Source organism: Dermacentor variabilis, unplaced genomic scaffold (genome assembly GCF_050947875.1).
Source record: "Dermacentor variabilis isolate Ectoservices unplaced genomic scaffold, ASM5094787v1 scaffold_13, whole genome shotgun sequence".
NCBI lineage: Eukaryota > Metazoa > Arthropoda > Arachnida > Ixodida > Ixodidae > Dermacentor > Dermacentor variabilis.
Window position 1 is genome coordinate 17,217,148 of NW_027460291.1, and position 20,216 is coordinate 17,237,363.

The window sequence follows — 20,216 nt, forward strand, 5'->3', positions numbered from 1 at the left end:
AAATTTTTTTTATAGTGCAGGGTACTTGTGCTTCCATAGTTGACCTGGTGTTTAGCAGCCGATCGATTGAAAATTTTCGTGCCTCGGTGGAAAACGGCCTTTCCGATCACTATATGGTGTATTTTTCATGCAACATCCAAAATCCCTCCACCTACAAAGCCTGTCTGTGTAAGAGACTTTTCGCCTGGAAGGGACGAAAGCGTGCTTGATTACCTTGATCTATGCCTGAGCGATTTTAAAGGAAATGATATGCATATACTATGGGATAAGTTTAAAGAAATCTCCACGTACTACATAAAACATTTTATTCCCAATAGAACGAAGAAAACGCGCAATAGAAATCCCTGGATCACGCGTAGGGTCTTGCATTTAAAACGAAAACTAAAGCGATTAAAGCGTACACGTGTCTGCCGAAAGGCTATAGCAACTGCACAACTTGCAATGCGTCAAGCTGTGAGCCAATCAAAACGTCATTACTTTGAACACACGCTGCCGAGCTTTATTCAAAACGCTCCGCAGAAGTTTTGGAGATACTTGTCCAAGAAAAACAAGCCTATCGACCAAATTATGCAAAATGACGTTCTTCTCACCGATAAAGGAAGCATTGCTGAACACTTTAATGCATAATTTACAGTGTTTTCTTTAGAAATCCAACTCCCAAATACGACAAACAGCTCCATCATGTCCTCCCGAACCAAGCATTGTATCTTCTGCAGGCGTGCTATCCATGTTGTTAAATTTGAAAACAAAAGTGTCTCCTGGTCCTGACGGGATTCCAAATATGTTCTTGCAGCGTTATAGTGAAATGATATGCAAATTTCTTGTCATAATTTTCCGTGCAAGCCTACCAACTAGCCGTGTTCCTTCGGATTGGAGAGTTGCGCGGATTTTACCAATACTTAAGAAAGGTACAGCATCATCTGTTACAAATTTTCGTCCAATATCGCTTACATCTTCTTCTTGTAAACTTCTTGAGCACATTGTAGCCACTTACATAACTACCTTTCTAAGTGACAGAGACATTCTATCTCCGTTTCAACACGGATTTAGAAAGGGACTTTCAACAGTAACCCAACTAACATCTGTAGTTCATAGTTTTGCTGATACACTAAACGGGTCCGGGCAGATTGACGTTATTTTTCTAGATTTTAAGAAAGCGTTTGACCTTGTTGCACATGACAAACTAATACATAAGCTTGAATCTACTGGGCTTCCTTCTTTCATAATTAACTGGGTGTCTGCTTGCCTTTTTAACCGCACACAGTTCGTCAGTATTGATTCTCATTTTTCCAGCCACCTTCCAGTCACTTCTCGCGTACCGCAGGTAAGTGTGCTGAGACCATCACTCTTCCTAATATACATAAATGAGATTGTTGATATGATCAATGAACCAGTGCAGATTGGGCTTTTCGCCAACGACTGTGTATTGTTTAATGATATTAGGTCTTCTGAAGAGCAAGTCATCCTTAACTCTAACCTTCGGAACATTCATTCTTGGTGCAATCGATGAGACATGTAGCTTAACAATAACAAAACAGTGTTCATGAAAGTTACCGATAAAAAAAGTCGCCTATCATTTTCATATAACCTTCCATGACACGCGCTCGAGGAAGTTAATGAATACACTTACATAGGTGTTACTTTAATCAATAATCTTAGTTGGAATAAACATGTATCAAACATATGCACGTCAGCTTTTAAGAAACTTTGCCTGCTCCTCAGGCACAAATTAAAAACTGCCCTTACTAGCGCAAAGCTCTTAGCCTACACCTCCATCATTAGACCTAAATTCGAGTACGCATGCACAGTCTGGGACCTTTACACAAAACATAACATTGAGGCGTTGGAAATGATCCAGATAAACCTGTTCGATTTATCTTTAACAAATACCTCTCTATTGACTCCCCCACCACTCTCATGGCACAACATAACATACAGACACTGGAAATACGAAGAAAAATTCAAAGATTGAAGTTACTTTTTTTAATCAAAAATAATAAACTCTCCATGAGTCTTGCTCCATTTATTAAGTCCACCACAACACGCCTAAATAGAAATCATCACGCGGAATCCCTAACACCGTACAACGCTAGATTCAATGTTTTTAAGTACTCTTTCTTTCCGCGCACAATAACGCAATGGAATTCACTCCTGACTGATCAGTACTAACCAGTACTGATGCCTTTGGCAAAATTACTTATTGACAGTTGCAGAGTTATTGTTTTCTGTTCCTGCTATGTGTCATTGTTTATATATTCTTTACTGCAATGATTTTTGCTGTGCTTTTTTGCAGTTGTTATTGTCATTCTCTTTTTGTTTCGCCCCTCCTGCTAGGACCCATCTAGGGTCTGCAGTATGCTGTAAATAAATAAATAAAATAAAATTGTGCACAGTGTAGTGGACATGCGAACTTGGGACGTATGTTGTGGGGATGCGCGATGCATGCCTTCTATCTGGAGGACAAGAACAAGTGGGACGGCGTCCTTAGGAGCACCGAGCTACAACACGAACTCTGGGCTGTCCAGAACGCCCGCGAAGCGGCGAAGAACCCAGGGCTCCCCCTCCCGACGTGGGAGGGCCCTCTACGCCTTGACGAACAGTCAGGTGTCCTTCAGGATCCTTTTCAGAAATAAAGTTTCACCACCACCGCCAGTGAGTGCATCTTGTCACATCTGAGATTGTACGCTGATGATTGCGCTTTGTGCAAGCCTACTAGTTCTGAAGACTATTACCGAATTTTACAGTGTGATCTCAGCATGAGTTGGAATCCAGCTAAGACAGTTTTCATGTCACTTAGCAAGAAAAAAAAACCATAAAAAAAACCATCCGCCTTCTGGACGTCTTGCCGACTTGCTGTGCGATGCGTTGCAAATCAGGCAACGCCGCAAAAAAAAAAAAAAAGAAGAGCAACGAATGCCACGGCATTTTCCTTCGCTCTATGGCAAGGCTGAGAAAGTTGCCTGACTACGGCCACCGTAGGCGGAGAGGGCCGGTGCGCAGAGCAAACTCAGTTTCAAGCTGCTGTCGCAGTAAATAGAGTTGCGAGGAAGCCGAAATGGCTAAACTAATTACCTAGTTAGGAAAGCAGCAACTTACGTCATTCATGTGGAGTCCTCCAGGGACGGGGCGCATTTACGCAACTGAAGTGATGCCATTAATTCCACCTGCAATATACGCAAAACAAAAGCGTGGCTCAAATGCAGATCTCTGAGCCGAGTTAACGAATGTGCAGGTAGCAGAAATGCGAGTTTTAAGGGCCAACAGTTAGAGATGCCGCCATTTCCTTTAGCACCAGCAGCGGCTAAGCAAGGCACGGTTGCGATGCCCGCCGACTGCAGTGCAAAGCAGTGAGGTGACACACTGAGGCAAACTAACTTCGAGCGCTACTGCTGAAGTACTTATGTCGAACAATCAAGCAGCACTGACGCGACTTTTTTTAATGAATCAAGAGAGCGAAAGCGAAGTTTGAGCCCGGCTCAATAAATGTAGTAGGCTGGTTCATTGGGTGCCCGAAAAAAAAAGGTACGTTTAAAATTATCGAAGAGGAACGCTTGTGGTATTGGTGTATAGAGTGCCAACGGAATAACATTTTGGGGTACCGAATACGCAAAAACTTAAATCACTCTGATGTTCGGCTCTTCCTGGAATTGTGGTGGGCAGGGAAGCTCTGTATGAGGAGGTCATCCAATGCACATTTCGATTCGACGGCGTACGCTTGCACCGTAACGCATCATTTCGTTTTATTTATTTATTTATTTATTTATTGGTAGAGCCCAGTACTTGGTCAACTTATACAGTCGGTGGAACATTATTTTGGCAGCACGTTCTTCTGGCCCGTTGTGATCCAAATGACAGCCATGACCCACCACGCACGAGATAATTTTATGGTAGCTCCATATAAAAGCAAGCGCATGAAGTAGAAATGATTGCTACACTGATGAATTCCCGAAGGAGAGTCATCTCTGCCGATGTCGAATGCTCCGTCACATTAGCCTTTAGTCAATACGTACCAGTTAAAACAGCGGCACAATGCGCAATGAATGCTCAAACTTTCGGCGACGGCGCCAACCCAACCTGCAGAGACTTTATGAAACTCCTGCTCGAAAAGGCTGCTGGGCTCTCTAACAATTTGTCCTCGAAATGCAGAGTTTTCAGCGTAGCTTGAAATTTTTATATGACTCCAAGTAAGCCCTGGGAAACCACAGAATACTTACAAATTATGCCAAACCGTTACCACTGAACCTGAGGACATACGATATGCCTCAAACCAATACCTCTGTTTTTTTCCTAAACTACTTCAGCATACATTTCGAAATAGAGGCCGATCGTTTTCGCGTATAACTTTCGTTTATAGCCAGCGCCATAAAAATGGGAGCCTCAGATCGCCAAAGTACTGCGTTCGTCGGAGGCCGATTATCTGTCGCCGAAGACTGAAAGTGGTCACGGCTGCACACGCATTGGCGCTAGTAAGTACACTGGAATGCGTCCACACCGAATATGCTGCAACTGAGACGGCTGTCGTCGAGGTTGAAACAAGGCTGCCACCCTCAAGACCACTTTGCAAACTGAGATGCACCATTCTGAGCAAGAATCGCAGCGGTGAAGGCGTATAATGGCACGCAAGACTTGCTTATGGATCTCCAAGTTATTTATATTACCCTGGTCGCATACGCCAGTCACACGGGGAATATTGCGATCTATACGAAGTGGGGTCACATTTCTGGATCGCGAATGGCTCCGTTGCACAAGCGGTGGAAGGGAGCCAATCGCGGTCGAGAAATCTCATCCCGATCGGGTTCAATCGCGATCGAAAGTGCACCGTGTCACCGAGGTAGAACACTGAGTCTGCAGTAATTTTTTTTCAGCATGAGTGATGTAAAACAAAGAAAGCTGGATATCACGCTCAAGTGCACTATCAAAACCTATTCGATCCGAGTGTAAAACTTCCATCAACGTAAAGTAAAAACAGAACAAATACTAACACATCGACATCGATCAAACTGCGCAAGTAAACTAAACAATAACGTCTATTGCGAGATCACAGAGCATGGCGCTGATATGACACAAGAAAATGATACAAGTAAATTTGATACCACAAGTGATCATGGAGAGCACATAAAGATGTTCTGACTTTAGACAAAATTGTTAAGTCTTCCAGAAGCACATTACACGCCATGATAGTTACGCGCAAGTCATCAAGCTGACATGTACTCAAACTCCTAGTGAAAACAAATTTTAGAGACAGGATTAAAGCACTTGCACGAAACAATGTACACAAATTGCAGCACATAACAGGTCCCCCCTCCCCCGGGGCAAGAGGGTCATGAATAAGATTCATGAAAAAAAAAAAAGTCGATTAGAAGGCACCCGAGCGTTAGCCACTGATGTGAAACAACAAAAAGGGGCAGTTTCGGCCTAAAGGCGAATCATTTATTGGGAAAACGAACTGTCAGTCAGATATACAAATTAAGGTCAGTAGTCTTATCGGCCATACAAACTGCAGTAAACATTCGCATAGTCCCGGCGGCCCGTCTCGCCACTCTGGGGATCTGCCGTTTGAGCGAGAGTGTCTGCCAATGCAGCCTCCTCACATCCGACGCCTATGCATTGGGCGACACTTCAGTATCAGTTCCGTCTCGTTCGGAAAGGCTGCCTCGATGCCTGAGGCAGGCAGACGAGACCGTGAGCTGTTTGGTATACCTCCGTCCATACGCGACTAGTTAAGTCCCGGTAAGCGCTGAAAGTTTTTCTTTCACTGATTTTTGTTTTTGTTTTCTCACACTACATTTAGGTGCTGTTCAAATTCGCCAAAAATATATCGTGTGTCTAGCCGCATTCATGGCCGCATGCGTACGGCAGACTCCGAAACCACGCCGTTAGAACCATCGAGAAGTACTACGTCGTGCCAGCTGCCGCGATGAGAAACCCGTATACCGTGGATAATTCAAGCATGCTTTCAGGCATGTAGGATAGTCTGGGCTGGAATTCTCCGACATAAGGTGGCCTGAGAGCCCGCAGGGTTATCTGACTGAGTAGATTGGATGACTGATTGCCACAGTAAGAAGTTCGAATCCTCGCGTTCTTTTTTCCCCTCACGGTGGGGAACTCTAACTCCCCTCCCCCAGTACACTATATTTCCAGGCTTGGAGCGGCGCCTGACACCTGCAAAAACGCCGACAGCAAGTGGGGCTATACTATACAGATGCAACCAAATCAGGAAGACCCACTAAGCTTCAACAAGACACTCCCTCCCTAGAATAGAAGTTGGCCTCTATGGTGCAGTATTCGGCCACTCCCTCCCCCAAATGACTCGTTTAATTACCCAATGGCCCTGAGTCCACAGCAGCTGCGGAGCATTTGACCAAGGCTGCGGTCAGACCTGTAAAGCCACAGAGAGCGCTAAGAATCTCTGGACCCGGACAGGCCGCCAATGGAAACTGACCCTTGCAACGTTTAGCACCCGAACCCTCTCGAGTGAAGCTAGCCTAGCAGGACTCTTACAGAAACTATCAGGCATTGGTTGGGATATCATTGGCCTTAGTGAGGTTAGAACTGGCAAGGCCTATACAGGGCTGACAAATGGCCACGTCCTCTGCTATAGAGGACGTGGACGTCCTCTGTATACGAACTGTCTCTCGACTTCAAAGGTCCCAAAGAACTGGAAGAATGCAAACATTGAAAGGGAGACGTCAAAGAATGGAAAAATTATAGCCCCATTAGCTTACTTCCAATATTATATAAAATATTCACAAAGATAATATCCAATAGAACAAAGGCAAGACTGGACATTAGTGAACCATGAGCAGAGGCAATTTCAGGAAGGGATACTCTACAATGGATCACCTCCACGGCATCAATCAGGTAATCGAGAAATCCGCACCGTACAATCAGCCTCTCTATATGGCTTTCATAGACTACAAAAAGGTATTTGATTCAGTCGAGATACCAGCAGTTATACAGGCATTACGTAATCAAGGAGTGCAGAGCGCTTACGTAATTATCTTGGAAAGTATCTCCAGAGATTCCACAGTTGCCTTAATCCTACACAAGAAATGTAGGAAGATACCTATAAATAAAGGGGTCAGACAACGAGACACAATTTCTCTAATGCTTTTCAATGCGTGTTTGGAAGAAGTATTTAAGCTATTAAACTGGGAAGGCTTGGGATTAATGATCAACTGTGAATATCTCAGCTACCTTCGGTTTGCAGATGAGAGTGTCCTGTTCAGCAACACTGGAGACGAGTTACAACAAATGATTGAGGACCTTAACAGGGAGTATAAGAGTGGGGCTGAAGATTAATATGCAGAAGACAAAGATAATGATCAAGAGCCGGGCAAGGGGACAATATTTCAGGATCGCCAGTCAGCCCCTAGAGTTTGTGAAGGAGTACGTTCACCAAGGTCCATTACTCACAGGCGACCCTCATCATGCGAAGTAAATTTACAGAAGAATAAAAATGGGTTGGAGAGCATTCAGCAGGCATTGTGAGATCCCGACTGGAATCTTACCATTATCATTAAAAATAAAAGTGTACAATCAACGCACTCTCCCGGTGCTAACGTATAGGGCAGAAACTTGGAGACTGACAAAGAAGCTCGAAAACAAGTTAAGGAGCGAGAAAAGAGCGATGGAATTAAGAATGTTAGGTATTACGTTAAGAGACAGGAAGAGAGTGGTGTGCATCAGAGAGCAAACAGGGATAGCCGTTATTTTAATTGATATTAAGAAATGGAGCTGGGCAGGTCATGTAATGCGTAAGTTTGATAACCCGTGGACCATAAGGGTTACAGAATGGGATGGGTGCCAAGAGAAGGGAAGCGCCGTCGAGGACGGCAGAAGACTAGTTGGAGTAATGAAACGAAAAAATTCGCAGGCGCTAGCTGCAATCGGTTGGCGCAGGACAGGGATAATTGGAGAGCGCAGGGAGAAGCCTTCGTCCTGCAGTGGACACAATATAGGCTTCATCATGATTCGCTTACTAACTAAATAAACACGCATGGTGTCACGCATGCACAAGCAAGCATAAACAGATTTCACTCGATGACCGCGGACACCCACTGTAAGGACGCTGACGTAATGAGCCGCAGCAGCGGCGAGCGAACGCTTTCTGCTCCCTCTAGCTTCAACGCGTCTTCGAAACTTTAGATTGCACGACATGCAACAATAGGCTCGCAAGAACATAGCGCACACGAAGCCTTTGTGCCCATTTTCAAGATAAAAGCTGAACACATAATGTCGGCTCACAGGCCCGCATAAAGCACATCGGTCTATCAGTGGAATGGCGAATTATAATTAAGGTATTCCTTGATATACATTGCATTTTTAATTTAGCCATTCGATGTGTGCCGCTGGTGGTGCGGTCGTTCTCGGCCCATCCTTCAGGATGTCCCACTGTGATACCAGAGGTACAAAGTTCCTAAAAGCTGCTTTATACGTGTCTCAAATTTCCGTACTATACACCTGTCATCATCATTCATCGAATGACAAGCATCATACTGTCACGTAGTAGTGACGCAGATATGACACGATAGTGACGGTCTAGGACACAGTAAGAAAACTGTGAATAGTGAAACTAACTTCATTGGGCGAACTTCTGTCCGGAAAAAGAGGCTAAACTGAAAAGCTCAACAAAAGCGGCGAACACAGTTGCCGATCGTCGAAAGCCTCATCTGCGGAGCAAGCACGTCGACTTTTATACATCACTTGTCGAAAGTTCTAGAGTAATCGCCGGTGCCCGCGTGCCTTCCAGAAGGTACTACACAATTCACATTCACTTTCAATTCACAATTCACACAATTCACAAGGTTCAGTGACAAGAGCCCACGGATAGAACCATCCATAACATTCTAGAAACTTCCGGTACATGCAGGTGCGTCCTGCACTGAGCGATAATGTTTGACATTTGTTAGTCGGTGAAAAGCGGTCACCCAAGAAAGATAAACAACTACCCGTGTCAATATAGTGGCTTTTTGTACTTTTGTTTTCGTAATATACTGAACGTAATATACTGCACGTGGTTTGGGCGTGTAACCGGCGCAGCTATGCCATTGCGTTACACAGAATTTTTTCTGCTTACGCAGGTTATCAGTGGCTTTGCCGATGCACCGCTTCTCGTCGACCACAAAGGGATCGCTCTACTACCAGCATCAACCATTCCCGACAGCGGTGAACTTCTATTCAACGTTTTCATCGACGGAAAATGTGCTCCAGCTGAGTTTGACAAGCGTCCACTGCCATCCTACGAACATTGGGAGCCGCATCGACATGTATGCAGCCTACAAGAATGCGGAACCGTTATCAGTGGCTTTGCCGATGCACCGCTTCTCGTCGACCACAAAGGGATCGCTCTGCTACCAGCATCAACCATTCCCGACAGCGGTGAACTTCTATTCAACGTTTTCATCGACGGAACATGTGCTCCAGCTGAGTTTGACAAGCGTCCACTGCCATCCTACGAACATTGGGAGCCGCATCGACATGTATGCAGCCTACAAGAATGCGGAACCGTTATCAGTGGCTTTGCCGATGCACCGCTTCTCGTTGACCACAAAGGAATCGTTCTGCTACCAGTATCATCCATTCCCGACAGCGGTGAACTTCTATTCAACGTGTTCATCGACGGAAAATGTGCTCCATCTGAGTTTGACAAGTGTCCACTGCCATCCTACGAACATTGGCAGTCGCATCGACACGTGTGCAGCCTACAAGAAGGCGGAACCGTCAGTGTCAACTTGGGGCGTGTAACCGCCGCAGCTATGCCGTTGCGTTACATGGAATTTTTTCTCCTTACGCAGGTTGGTGATTGTTTTAAGGATTCGTGTCACATTGATCTGCATGTTTTGCCGGTTCCGCCCCAGATTGTGTTTGCAAGCGCTCAGTCGCGATGTGTCAAGCGTTCTGAGCGGCGACGCTTTGTCCTATTGCGTAGCTTTGCTTTTTATTTTCTCTTGTTACTTTTGTGTGGGGACGTCGAGTTGAATCCAGACCCAGTATGCAAGGTACATTAGACATGCTTCTTGAAGGACAGAATGAAATTAAATCGAAATTAGAAGCTATTGAAGCAAAGCAGGAGGAGGGTATGACTGCATTACATGACCTAAAGAAGCAAATCGAGAGCTTAGAAGAAACTATCGAACAGTTTCAGGGTATTAAATCGACCTTAACCACATGCAGGAAACAATGCGAAGACAGCCAAACTGTGGTGAAGAACTTATTGAAGAAAGTCGATGATCTGGAAAACAGAAGTCGACGTTCTAATTTGCTATTTTACGGAATTTCTGATACAGAGACTCATGAGCTTCCCGAGACGTCTAAAAGACACGTCATGGAAATAGTGTCTGACCTTGGTGTACGCACCATGCACATTGAAGTAGCGCACAGACTGGGGAAACACCATGAAGGAAGGAAACGACCTATCATTGCTAAATTAGATTTTTTGAAAGAAAAACAAAGCGTCTTAGCCAACGCGAAGAAGCTGAAAGGGAAAACTGTTAGTATCTCGGAAGATTTCTCTGAGGCTATACGTCGCAAAAGCAAATACCTGTGGGATTTTTCGAAGCTGCATAAGAGTGAAGGCACTCGTGTAAAACTGAAGTATGATGTTCTGCACGTAAATGATACAAAATATGTGTATGACGAAGGTCTAGGGCAAGTTGTTGAGAGTGCATGATACAAGCCGGTATCAGTATCTAACATTTCTTTTTTGGTTGTGAACTGCTGAAGCATCAGAAATAAGGCGGAAAATTTGGAAAACCTACTGCGCATGACAGAGCCCTCCGTGGTTCTGGGCACAGAATCATGGCTCCATTCTGATATCGGAGATAGTGAAGTTTTTCCAGCTGATTACACATGCTACAGGAAAGAAAGGAACAGTCACGGAGGGGGTGTCTTTATATTAGTTCATCATACTATATCTTGCTCCCGTCTTGAAGTGCCAGTTGGGTCATGCGAAGCTGTCTGGTGCCGGATTAGGTTGCCAAACGGGAAATGTTTATCTGTTTGCTCCTTCTATAGGCCTTCTGGAAGCTCGTTTGATATAATGCGAGAATTGTACAAAACAGTAGAAATGATACAAGCAGAGTGCCTTGTGATAGGAGGAGACTTCAACTTACCAGAGCTCTGTTTTAATCAACAATCTAGCTCGTGCGGAGCTGCCTCTGGTGCAGGAAAAGAATTCGTAAACATCATGCATGACTTCGCATTGACCCAGATGGTGACCCAAGCAACTCGACTGACCAATATATTAGATTTAGTACTGACAAATCGGCCAGCTTGGGTTTCGTCCACTTTAGTCCTGCCAGGAATCAGTGATCATGAATCAGTTTTTTGTCAAATGCAGGTGTCTTATGAAAAACCAAAATCGAATGCAGCAAGAAAGATATATAATTACTCGAAAGCTAATACTACAGAAATAGATGTAGCATTAGAAGCTTACTTTCCGCTTTACGAGGCCTTGTCAGAAACTTGCAGTGTTAATGATCTGTGGCTTAGTTTCAGAAACAAAATGTTAGATTTACAGGAAAGGTTTGTTCCTTCATGGGTGCAGTCGCCAAGGCGTTGGAACAATAAGCCATGGTTCAATGCTGATTTACGACGCCTTCATAACAAACGCCAAAGAGCGTTTAAAAGATATAAGAAGAATCGAAACCCCTTGACGAAAACAAACTTAGAGGCGGCTAACAATGCTCTACAGATGGCTGTTGCAAAAGCTAAAAAGGGCTTCCTTGACTCCTTCTCGTCAAGGTTCCAAAAGAACCCAAAGGAATTTTGGCTATACGGCAAACGCAATGGTAAAGATAATGTAGGCATTCCAACCATAGCGCACAATGGCCACATGAAAAAGCAAACTCCTTCAATGATTTTTTTCAGTTCGGTATTTCGGCCCAGCACAACTTGTGACATTCCTTGTCAGCCAATTCAACCCATAGAAATAGATGAAAGGGGAATTACTGCATTACTTGAACGACTAGATGTGTCCAAAGCTGCACGCCCTGATGGTTTGTCCAATGGCCTTTTAAAGTTGTGTGCCGAATCTGTATCTCCTTTTCTAGCTCTCCTATTCAAGAAATCTTTGCTCACTAGTTCTCTTCCTGCAGATTGGAAGATTGCCTGCGTGGTCCCTATTCATAAGACAGGGCCTCGGGAATTGGTCTCTAATTACCGTCCTATATCCTTAATAAGTCATGTCTGTAAAACTCTAGAGCACATCCTATATACGAACATACTGAATCATCTCAATCCCTTATTAAATCCAAATCAGCACGGCTTCCGGCAAGGGACATCCTGTGTTACAAAACTAACCGAGTTTGTTCATGAGGTATGCGCAGCTATGGATCGTTGTAACATCATCAGCCTGGTTATGCCCACTGCAGGGCAAAGGCCTCTCCCATACTTCAACTATCCCGGTCATGTGCTAATTGTGGCCATGTTGTCCCTGCAAACTTCTTAATCTCATCCGCCCACCTAACTTTCTGCCGCCCTCTGCTACGCTTTCCTTCCCTTGGAATCCATTCCGTAACTCTTAATGACCATCGGTTATCTTCCCTCCTCATTACGTGTCCTGCCCATTTCTTTTTCTTGATTTCAACTAAGATATCATTAACTCGCGCTTGTTCCCTCACCCAATCTGCTCTTTTCTTATCCCTTAACGTTACACCTATCATTCTTCTTTCCATAGCTCGTTTCGTCGTCCTCAATTTAAGTATTTGTGTTCATATTGGAGGTTGTGGCCAAGTACTGCACCAGGGTGGCCAATCCTGCTCTGGTGAGGGAGTGCGTTACCGGTTCTGGTCACCGGGATCAGGCCACACTCCAGGCCTGTTTATGCAATTTTATCGACACGCGGATTTTTTTTTAATCTGGTGGAAAATTGCGCGGCACCGGTATTCGAACCACGGACCTCTTGCACGCGAGGCGGGTGTTCTACCTCTACGCCACCGCTGCAGCGTTGTAGCATCATTGACTGCATATTCATTGATTTTAAAAAGGCTTTTGACGTAGTAGATCATAGTCTCTTAGTCCACAAGTTGCGCTGTTTAAATGTGAATGAGAAGGTTGTTGAATGTATTAGGGAATATTTAAGTTTAAGGTGTCAGTATGCCACAATAAACGGAGCCAAATCAAATGTAACTTCCGTCACGTCAGGCGTCCCACAAGGGTCAGTTTTGGGACCGTTGCTTTTTCTTGCGTTCATTAATGACATATCAGAGAATATTACTTCCCACATGCGACTCTTCGCTGATGACTGTGTAGTCTACAGATTAGTGAGCAATTCCCAGGATTCGCTTGCTTTACACGAAGACCTAAATACATTGCACCGGAGGTGCGAACAGTGGCACATGAATATAAGTTTGCAAAAAACAGTGCACGTGTGTTTCACGCGGAAAAAGAATGTACCTAATTACGTCTATAACATAAACGGCCACTTATTGGAAACTGTTCTCGAATATAAGTATTTAGGTGTGTACATCACCTCAAAACTACGTTGGCATCGACATGTTGATTATGTTGCTGGGAAAGCTTGCAAAATGTTGGGCGTTTTGCGCCGTAGCACGAGAATGTTTCCGCAAGACTCTAGGGATTTACTATTTAAAACGTATATTAGGTCCGCGTTAGAATATGCTTGTACTGTATGGGACCCGCCGACAAAGACCGACAGACAAAAATTAGAAAGAATCCAGAACTTAGCGGCCCGCTATGTTTCTCGGAATTATAGTAGATACATTAGTGGGTCTGGCATAAAACAGGAATTAGAATGGGAACCTCTTGAAGTAAGAAGAAAGCTAAGGCTTAAATTTTTTCATAACATATATTACGATAAGATTGCTATTCCTAGGGAGAAGTACATTTTTCATCCACACTACAGATCCGAGCGGGTTGCTCATAACCATAAAGTGCGTGAATTCAGGTCAAGAACCGATATGCTCAAGATGTTTTTTCCTTACACTGTTCGACAATGGAATGCTTTATCTTCATTTCTTGTTAATATTACTGACAATGAAGTGTTTGCATTTTCATTGTGACTGCCCTTGTAATGTTTCTTTTTTCTTTTGTACAACCCCCCCCCCCCCCCCCCCACTGTAATGCCACTGTCGCGCTGTGGGTAAATAAATAAATAAATAAATAAACTGTAGACAGTACTGCATATGCCTCCACCGTAAACATACTGGTTTCGGTGTGCAGAAAATCGGATTGAGAGAAAGTTGGTCTCAGTGCTACATAAGACATGCCAGAATGAGACCGTGATGCGTCAGTGTAATACACCGGGCATGAGTATATCGCCTGAAATACCACAAAATTAATCTTGATAAGCGTCTCAGGAGAACGCTTAGTGACCTGAATTAACAATGGGTCACAATCAACCCGCTGCCACGGCCGTAAGCGCTTCGCTGGAGGCATCAGACGATGTTCCAGATGAGATACACTCATTTCTTCACTCAGCTTCCTAACACGAAGTGAGAAGGGCTCTCTCATTAAACGTCGATAATAAAACAGCGTGGCACACGTTGTGTCATTCACAGTTTTCTAACAAGGTTGTTCAGGGTTCGAATGCACTTTGAGAAAATATGTAAAACTGGAATATGTCCTGCGCAGATTCAGAGACCACTCATTAGACTCTACGTAAAGGTTGGGTAAAAGACATGTTCGGAAGGCACCGTTTTCGAGGTGGATGCCTTAAATTGTCAACAGGATCCACCATATTCAGTGAACTCGGTGATAGCAGACTCATACAATATGGTGCCGTAGGCTAAACGTGTACACATAAGGATCTTGTACAGGTTCGGAGGCACTTTTTGTTTCTACCCCATGTTGTGGGCGACAATACCTTAAGAACCTTCATTGTCGTTTATGCATTTGCCCTAAGGTATTTGATATGGGCAATAAAGTTTTCATGAAGTATAATATCAAAAAAGTTGTGTGTTTTAGTAACGGTTATGTGTCGTCCGTGTAGTTCGATAACTCGCTCTAGGAGGAGGCTTCTATTCCTTGTAAAAAGAACAGAAACACTTTTTGTTGGGTTTAACTTTAAAGCCATGTTGTTCTGCCGAACTTGACGCTTTATTGAGACTAAGCTGCGCTTGTCGTTCACACATGGTGTGGTTCCAGGATTTGTAGCCACTCTCTACATCGATCGTCCACGTACACAGAATAAAAATTGCTGGATGTAAGGATGTTCGCAGTGAGTTCATCTTAACGATAAAAAACGTGCAGCTGAGCATGCCTCCCTGTGGTACTCCCGTTTCTTGTGCGAATCGACGCGATAGCCCACCGCCCATGTTGAAACGGAAAGTACGATTATGCAAGTAGATTTCTATAGCGCGTATCATGTTCCTGTGGATGCCAGTCACCGACAGCTCTCGTAGGATTCCGTAAAGCCACGTTGTGTCGCACGCCTTTTCCATATCGAGAAATGCGGATAGTAAACACTTAAGTATAAACGCATCACGAATATTTGCTTCGATGCGCACGAGGTGGTCGGTTGTAGATCGCCCCTCTCTAAAGACACATAGACATGGACCAATAATTTTGTTTGACTCAAGGAAGTGGAAAATGCGGCAGTGTGCCATTTTATCAGAGAGTTTGGGCAGCCTGAGTGAGGGCTATTGGGCGCTGACTTGTTACTATTGAGGGATCTTTACCATGTTCTAAAATCGGAACGGCACTGGCTCATTTCCATTTAAATTGGAAGTACCCGAAAGCCCATATAGCATTGAAAAGGACCAGTAGTGTCATTTTAGTGTCATTGTCAAGGCTTTTAATCATGTCACCCATGGTTCTGTGACGACCCGGTACAGAGCTATGACGTGTAAGTCAAGGAAGCTCTCAGCTGAGGGATGTTCAAAGGACGGTTATAAGGTTAGTTCTGTGTGCGTTTGCAGTCAATTGCTTTGCGTTCTGCTACTTCTTTATTCATGTTTTAGGAATGCCTCGGAATAATTCTTGGAAAAGGATATGCGCTCGAAGGTTTCGCCAAGAGCGTCAGCGTGGTCTTCAAAGCTATTCGCTTCATAATTCACAAAGGACAACGGATCGATTTTTTGTCCCTTTAGCCTTCTCAGCACGTTCCATACATTCATTTCCTGAGTGTATCAAATTATACCGGAAATAAACATCTCCCAGCTTGCCCTCCTTGCCTGTCTTCGCGTCCTGCGAAGTATCTTGTGATGCATGAGGTACCCAATGTTCGGGGAATGCACTTCTCAGCACCGTCAATGATAAAGGCGGTGAAATATGATACAACATGATCTATAATGAAATTAGTTATGAAGTTTTGTTCTAAGTAGGTGGATTTCCTTAATAGAATTCCAATCAGCCGAAGCTGGTTTCCAGCGAGGGACATACGGAGGGGAGCCATGTTAATTGGGTTACTAGGTTTCGACTTACTGGGAAGCGGTCACTTCGAAATGAATTTCTGCATGCATGCCATTCTAAGTAAGGAAAAATAGAAACAGCGCCAATTGACAGGTATATCGATGAATATGAGTCATGATGAAGGTTGTAATAGCTTAGCACCATTTTATTGAAGAGGCACGCCCCAGAGCTTACAAGCAAGTTTTCTACGAGTCAGCCTCTTGCGTCGCATTGCGAGTCTCCGGACAACTTTTTGTGAGTGCTATATTAATCCCCCCACAGGTACGTAGGGTTCCAGAATCTGATGGAACAAGTTATAAAAGTAAGTTTTACCGAGACGATAATTGGGGTGTATATATATAGAGTATTGTGTATAATACTAGGAATATAACCAGGAAAATGTCATGAACAATTTCAATGATATAGCAGAAGTAGCAGAAGTTTATACTGACCTCTACAGTACACACAGCAGCCACGCAACCTTTAGTGGAAGTACTAGTGGGCAGGATACAAAGGACCCTTCTATCACTAATGATGAATTTAGAAGGACCTTGCAAGACATATCTCCGGAAGAAGCGACAAAAGACGGAATAACAGTCGATTTAATCAAAGATGCAAGAGGTATTAAATTGAAAAGCTTGCGGCACTTTATACGCTATGCTTAATTATTTTAAGCGCACTGGAGAGCTCGAAGAATGTCGACATTATGCTAATGCATAAGAAGGGAGACGTTAAAGAATTCAATAATTATAAGCCTGTTAGCTTGCTTTCAGTATTGTATAAAATACTCTAACCGATAATTTCCAATGGAATCAGGGCAATACTTGGCTTCAATAAACCAAAAAAGTAGGCTGGCTTCAGGAAGGGATACTCTATAATGAATCACATTCATGTCATCAATCAGGTAATTGAGAAATTTGCGGATTAAGATCAACCTTTCTATACGTGTTTCATAGACTATGAAAAACGAGAATAAAGGGGGTTAATCGAGTGGCCCGATTTTTTTAACTCTCATGAGAAGCTAACAAACAAAGACACCATGATAACATAGGGGAAATTACTTGTACTTGCTGATTGAATTAAAGAAAATGATAAATTAATGGCAATGAAATCGGATGAAAAAACAACTTGCCACAGGTGTGGAACGATCCCACGTCTTCGCATTACGCGTGCGATGCTCTACCCAATTGAGCTTCCATGGCGCGGTTACCCCATCCACTTTCTCGGGTGTTTACATGTTACTACTAGAACTCGCCTTGGGAGTGATAGCCAACGCCACCACTCGCAAACCTTAGCGGCGGATGTGGAGCATCCTTTCTGCCACAGGCGTCACGCGTACGTGATCTTTCTGGGTGAAGGCAACTGGTCAAAAAACCCGCACATGCCACCTGAAGGCACCAATGTTGCCGGATTCGAGACCCTCGTTATGTAAGAACGAGAAGAAAGGGTATTAACGGAGGGGCCCAATATTTATTAATCATATCATGAAAAGCCTACAAACAAACACACCAAGGAAAACATAGCGGAAATCACTTGTACTTACTAATTGAATTAAAGAAAATGATAAATTAATGGCAATAAAAGTGGATGCAAAAACCACTTGCCCAGGTTGCCAAGATATCTTAGGTTGCCAACTAACACTCGCAATATTAGTAACACATAAATACCCAAGAAGGTGGATGGGGAAAACGCGCCGCGGTAGCTCGACTGGTTAGAGCATCGCACGTGTAATGCGAAAACATGGGATGGTTCCCCATCTGCGGCAAGTTGTTTTTTCATCCACGTTCATTGCTATTAATTTATCATTTTCTTGAAGGCAATTAGTAACTACAAGTAATTTCCCCTATGTTTCCCTTGCTGTTTTTGTTGGCTTCTCATGACAGACTATGAAAAGGCATTTGATTTAGTAGAGATACGAGCAGTCAAACACGCACTGCGTAATTAAGTACAGGAGGCATAAATGAATATAGTGGGAAATATCGGCAAAGATTCTCCAGCTATCTTGGTTCTCCACAAGTAGAAAATTAGCTATCGTGAAAGGGGATAGGCAAGGAGACACATTCTCTCCAATTCATGCTTAGAAGTATTCAAGCCATTAGACTGCGAATGTTTAGGAGTGAGGATCAACGCCAAATACCTTGGCAATCTGCGGTTTGCAGATTACATTGTCCTGGTCAGCAATACTGGAGATGAATTGCACCAAATGATTGAGGACCGGCACAGAGAAAGTGAAAGGGTGTGGTTGAAGATCAATTTGCAGGATATAAAACTAATGTTCAATAGCCACCCGTCATGGTTGTTTAGTAGCTATGGTGTTAAGCTGCTAAGCACGAGGCCGCAGGATCGTCCTGCAGTGGACATAAAAATAGATTAATGAAGATGATGATATGGAACATACAGCGACAATTTACTAAAACAACTTGCCGGAATTGATACTGAATCAAGCGCCATCATGTCGACAAGCTACACAATTGTCTGCGACTATTGTTACGCCGCCGGACGAGCCACCAGCGTGGTCACGATCGTTTCGGAAGATGGTGCATTGACGAAAGAAGTTTGTTTTTGTCGCTTTCAGGTGTGTCCCTTGAACACATAGCAACTTTGGATTATGCTTGTGTAGGAGTTCTCCAATGTCATCGAGGTCATGAAGGAGTCCTCGGCTGTAGTATTTGTGCCTCCATAACGCGAAAATTGTTCGTGCTGTGTGTTTAAGAGGCGATGATCAGCTTACGGGGCACATTCCAGGCGCCGTGACGCCAGGTTTGTCTTCCTCTTTTTGCAGCGGTCGAGAAAATACCACCACTCATTAGGCGTTGACTGCGCCGTCCATGTGGGAGTTCATCGCCTCTTGTAGAGCGCTGGACACGTGCATTTGTGCGCGATGTGTTCACATTCTTAGCCTCGCCTCGAGCCCTGGTGCGCACCAACCCGGAGGTAGATGGGCGCTCCATCACGGACAACGAAGCAGCGCTACTGTCGCCAAGGGTGGCCCAGCCACACACTATGTGAGCGGGCCGATGTACACTGCGGCATTGCCCCCTTACGGGCCGCATCAGCTCACCATGGAAAACCGAAACACGCTTTCACGACTCTTGAAACCCTATATGTTTTCTTTTATCTTCAATTTTTAATGTGATTATGTGTTTCTCTCTTTCCACGTGGGGCAAGTTCGACAGTGTGCTTCGTGTACCTCATCGCATTTGGAACAGTGGGGCGTGCCACTACAGTTGTCGGAGGCGTGTTTGTGTTAGCGACATTTCGCACAAGTGCGTCGGCCTCGGCAGCTTTGCGAACCGTGTCTATATCGGTGATACCTGAAACCTCTTCGGGGATTCGGAATGTAAGTTCTGACTCGAATGTTGGTGTATCCTTTTGCTAGGGTGTCCAGTAGCACACTCTACGCAGAGGTGGGGATCAAATGTTTAGTTGTAATATCCCGGTTATTCCGCTTGATCTTTATCTTTTGTACTTAAATGACATTATCTTCTTTCCAGCCCTCCAGGAGTTCATACTTGCTCAGGCTCAAGAGATTGTCATCGGAGATAATACCTTTACCAGTGTTAAGTAATCGATATGAGGTCACATTGACTGGCACGTTACCAAATCCTACGAGCTTTAACAGTTTACTGCATTGTTGAGTCTTACGAATCAGTGAGACATTTAGCCACAGTGAAAGGAGAATTCTCCTGATGGTCTTTTCAGGATGTGGACTATGCATAAAATGGAAGGGCGGGAAAGTTTGTTTGCGCTGCCTGAACAGTTGGAAACTTTCTTCGGTGCGTCCTCTTTTGCAAATAGAATGATCAAAAATTAAAGGTAACGACATCACAGCCGCATAGAATTGATTTGATTTCGGCAGCTAC

The 20,216-nt window shown here is 44.1% G+C and overlaps 1 protein-coding gene across 4 annotated transcripts in view; it reads right to left on the bottom strand.

The window, feature by feature from the left end:
- Positions 1 to 20,216, bottom strand: part of DopEcR (G-protein coupled receptor DopEcR) — a 238,651-nt gene that overhangs the window by 84,675 nt on the left and 133,760 nt on the right. For 3 of the 4 annotated variants that reach the window (XM_075677578.1, XM_075677577.1, XM_075677579.1), the window contains exon 2: positions 3,097 to 3,164. The exons of the other annotated variant lie outside the window; for it this stretch is intronic. In XM_075677578.1, coding sequence (XP_075533693.1) covers positions 3,097 to 3,101 — 5 coding nt within the window. In that variant the 5' untranslated portion in view covers positions 3,102 to 3,164. The remainder of the gene's footprint in view (positions 1 to 3,096; positions 3,165 to 20,216) is intronic. 4 annotated transcript variants of the gene reach the window in all.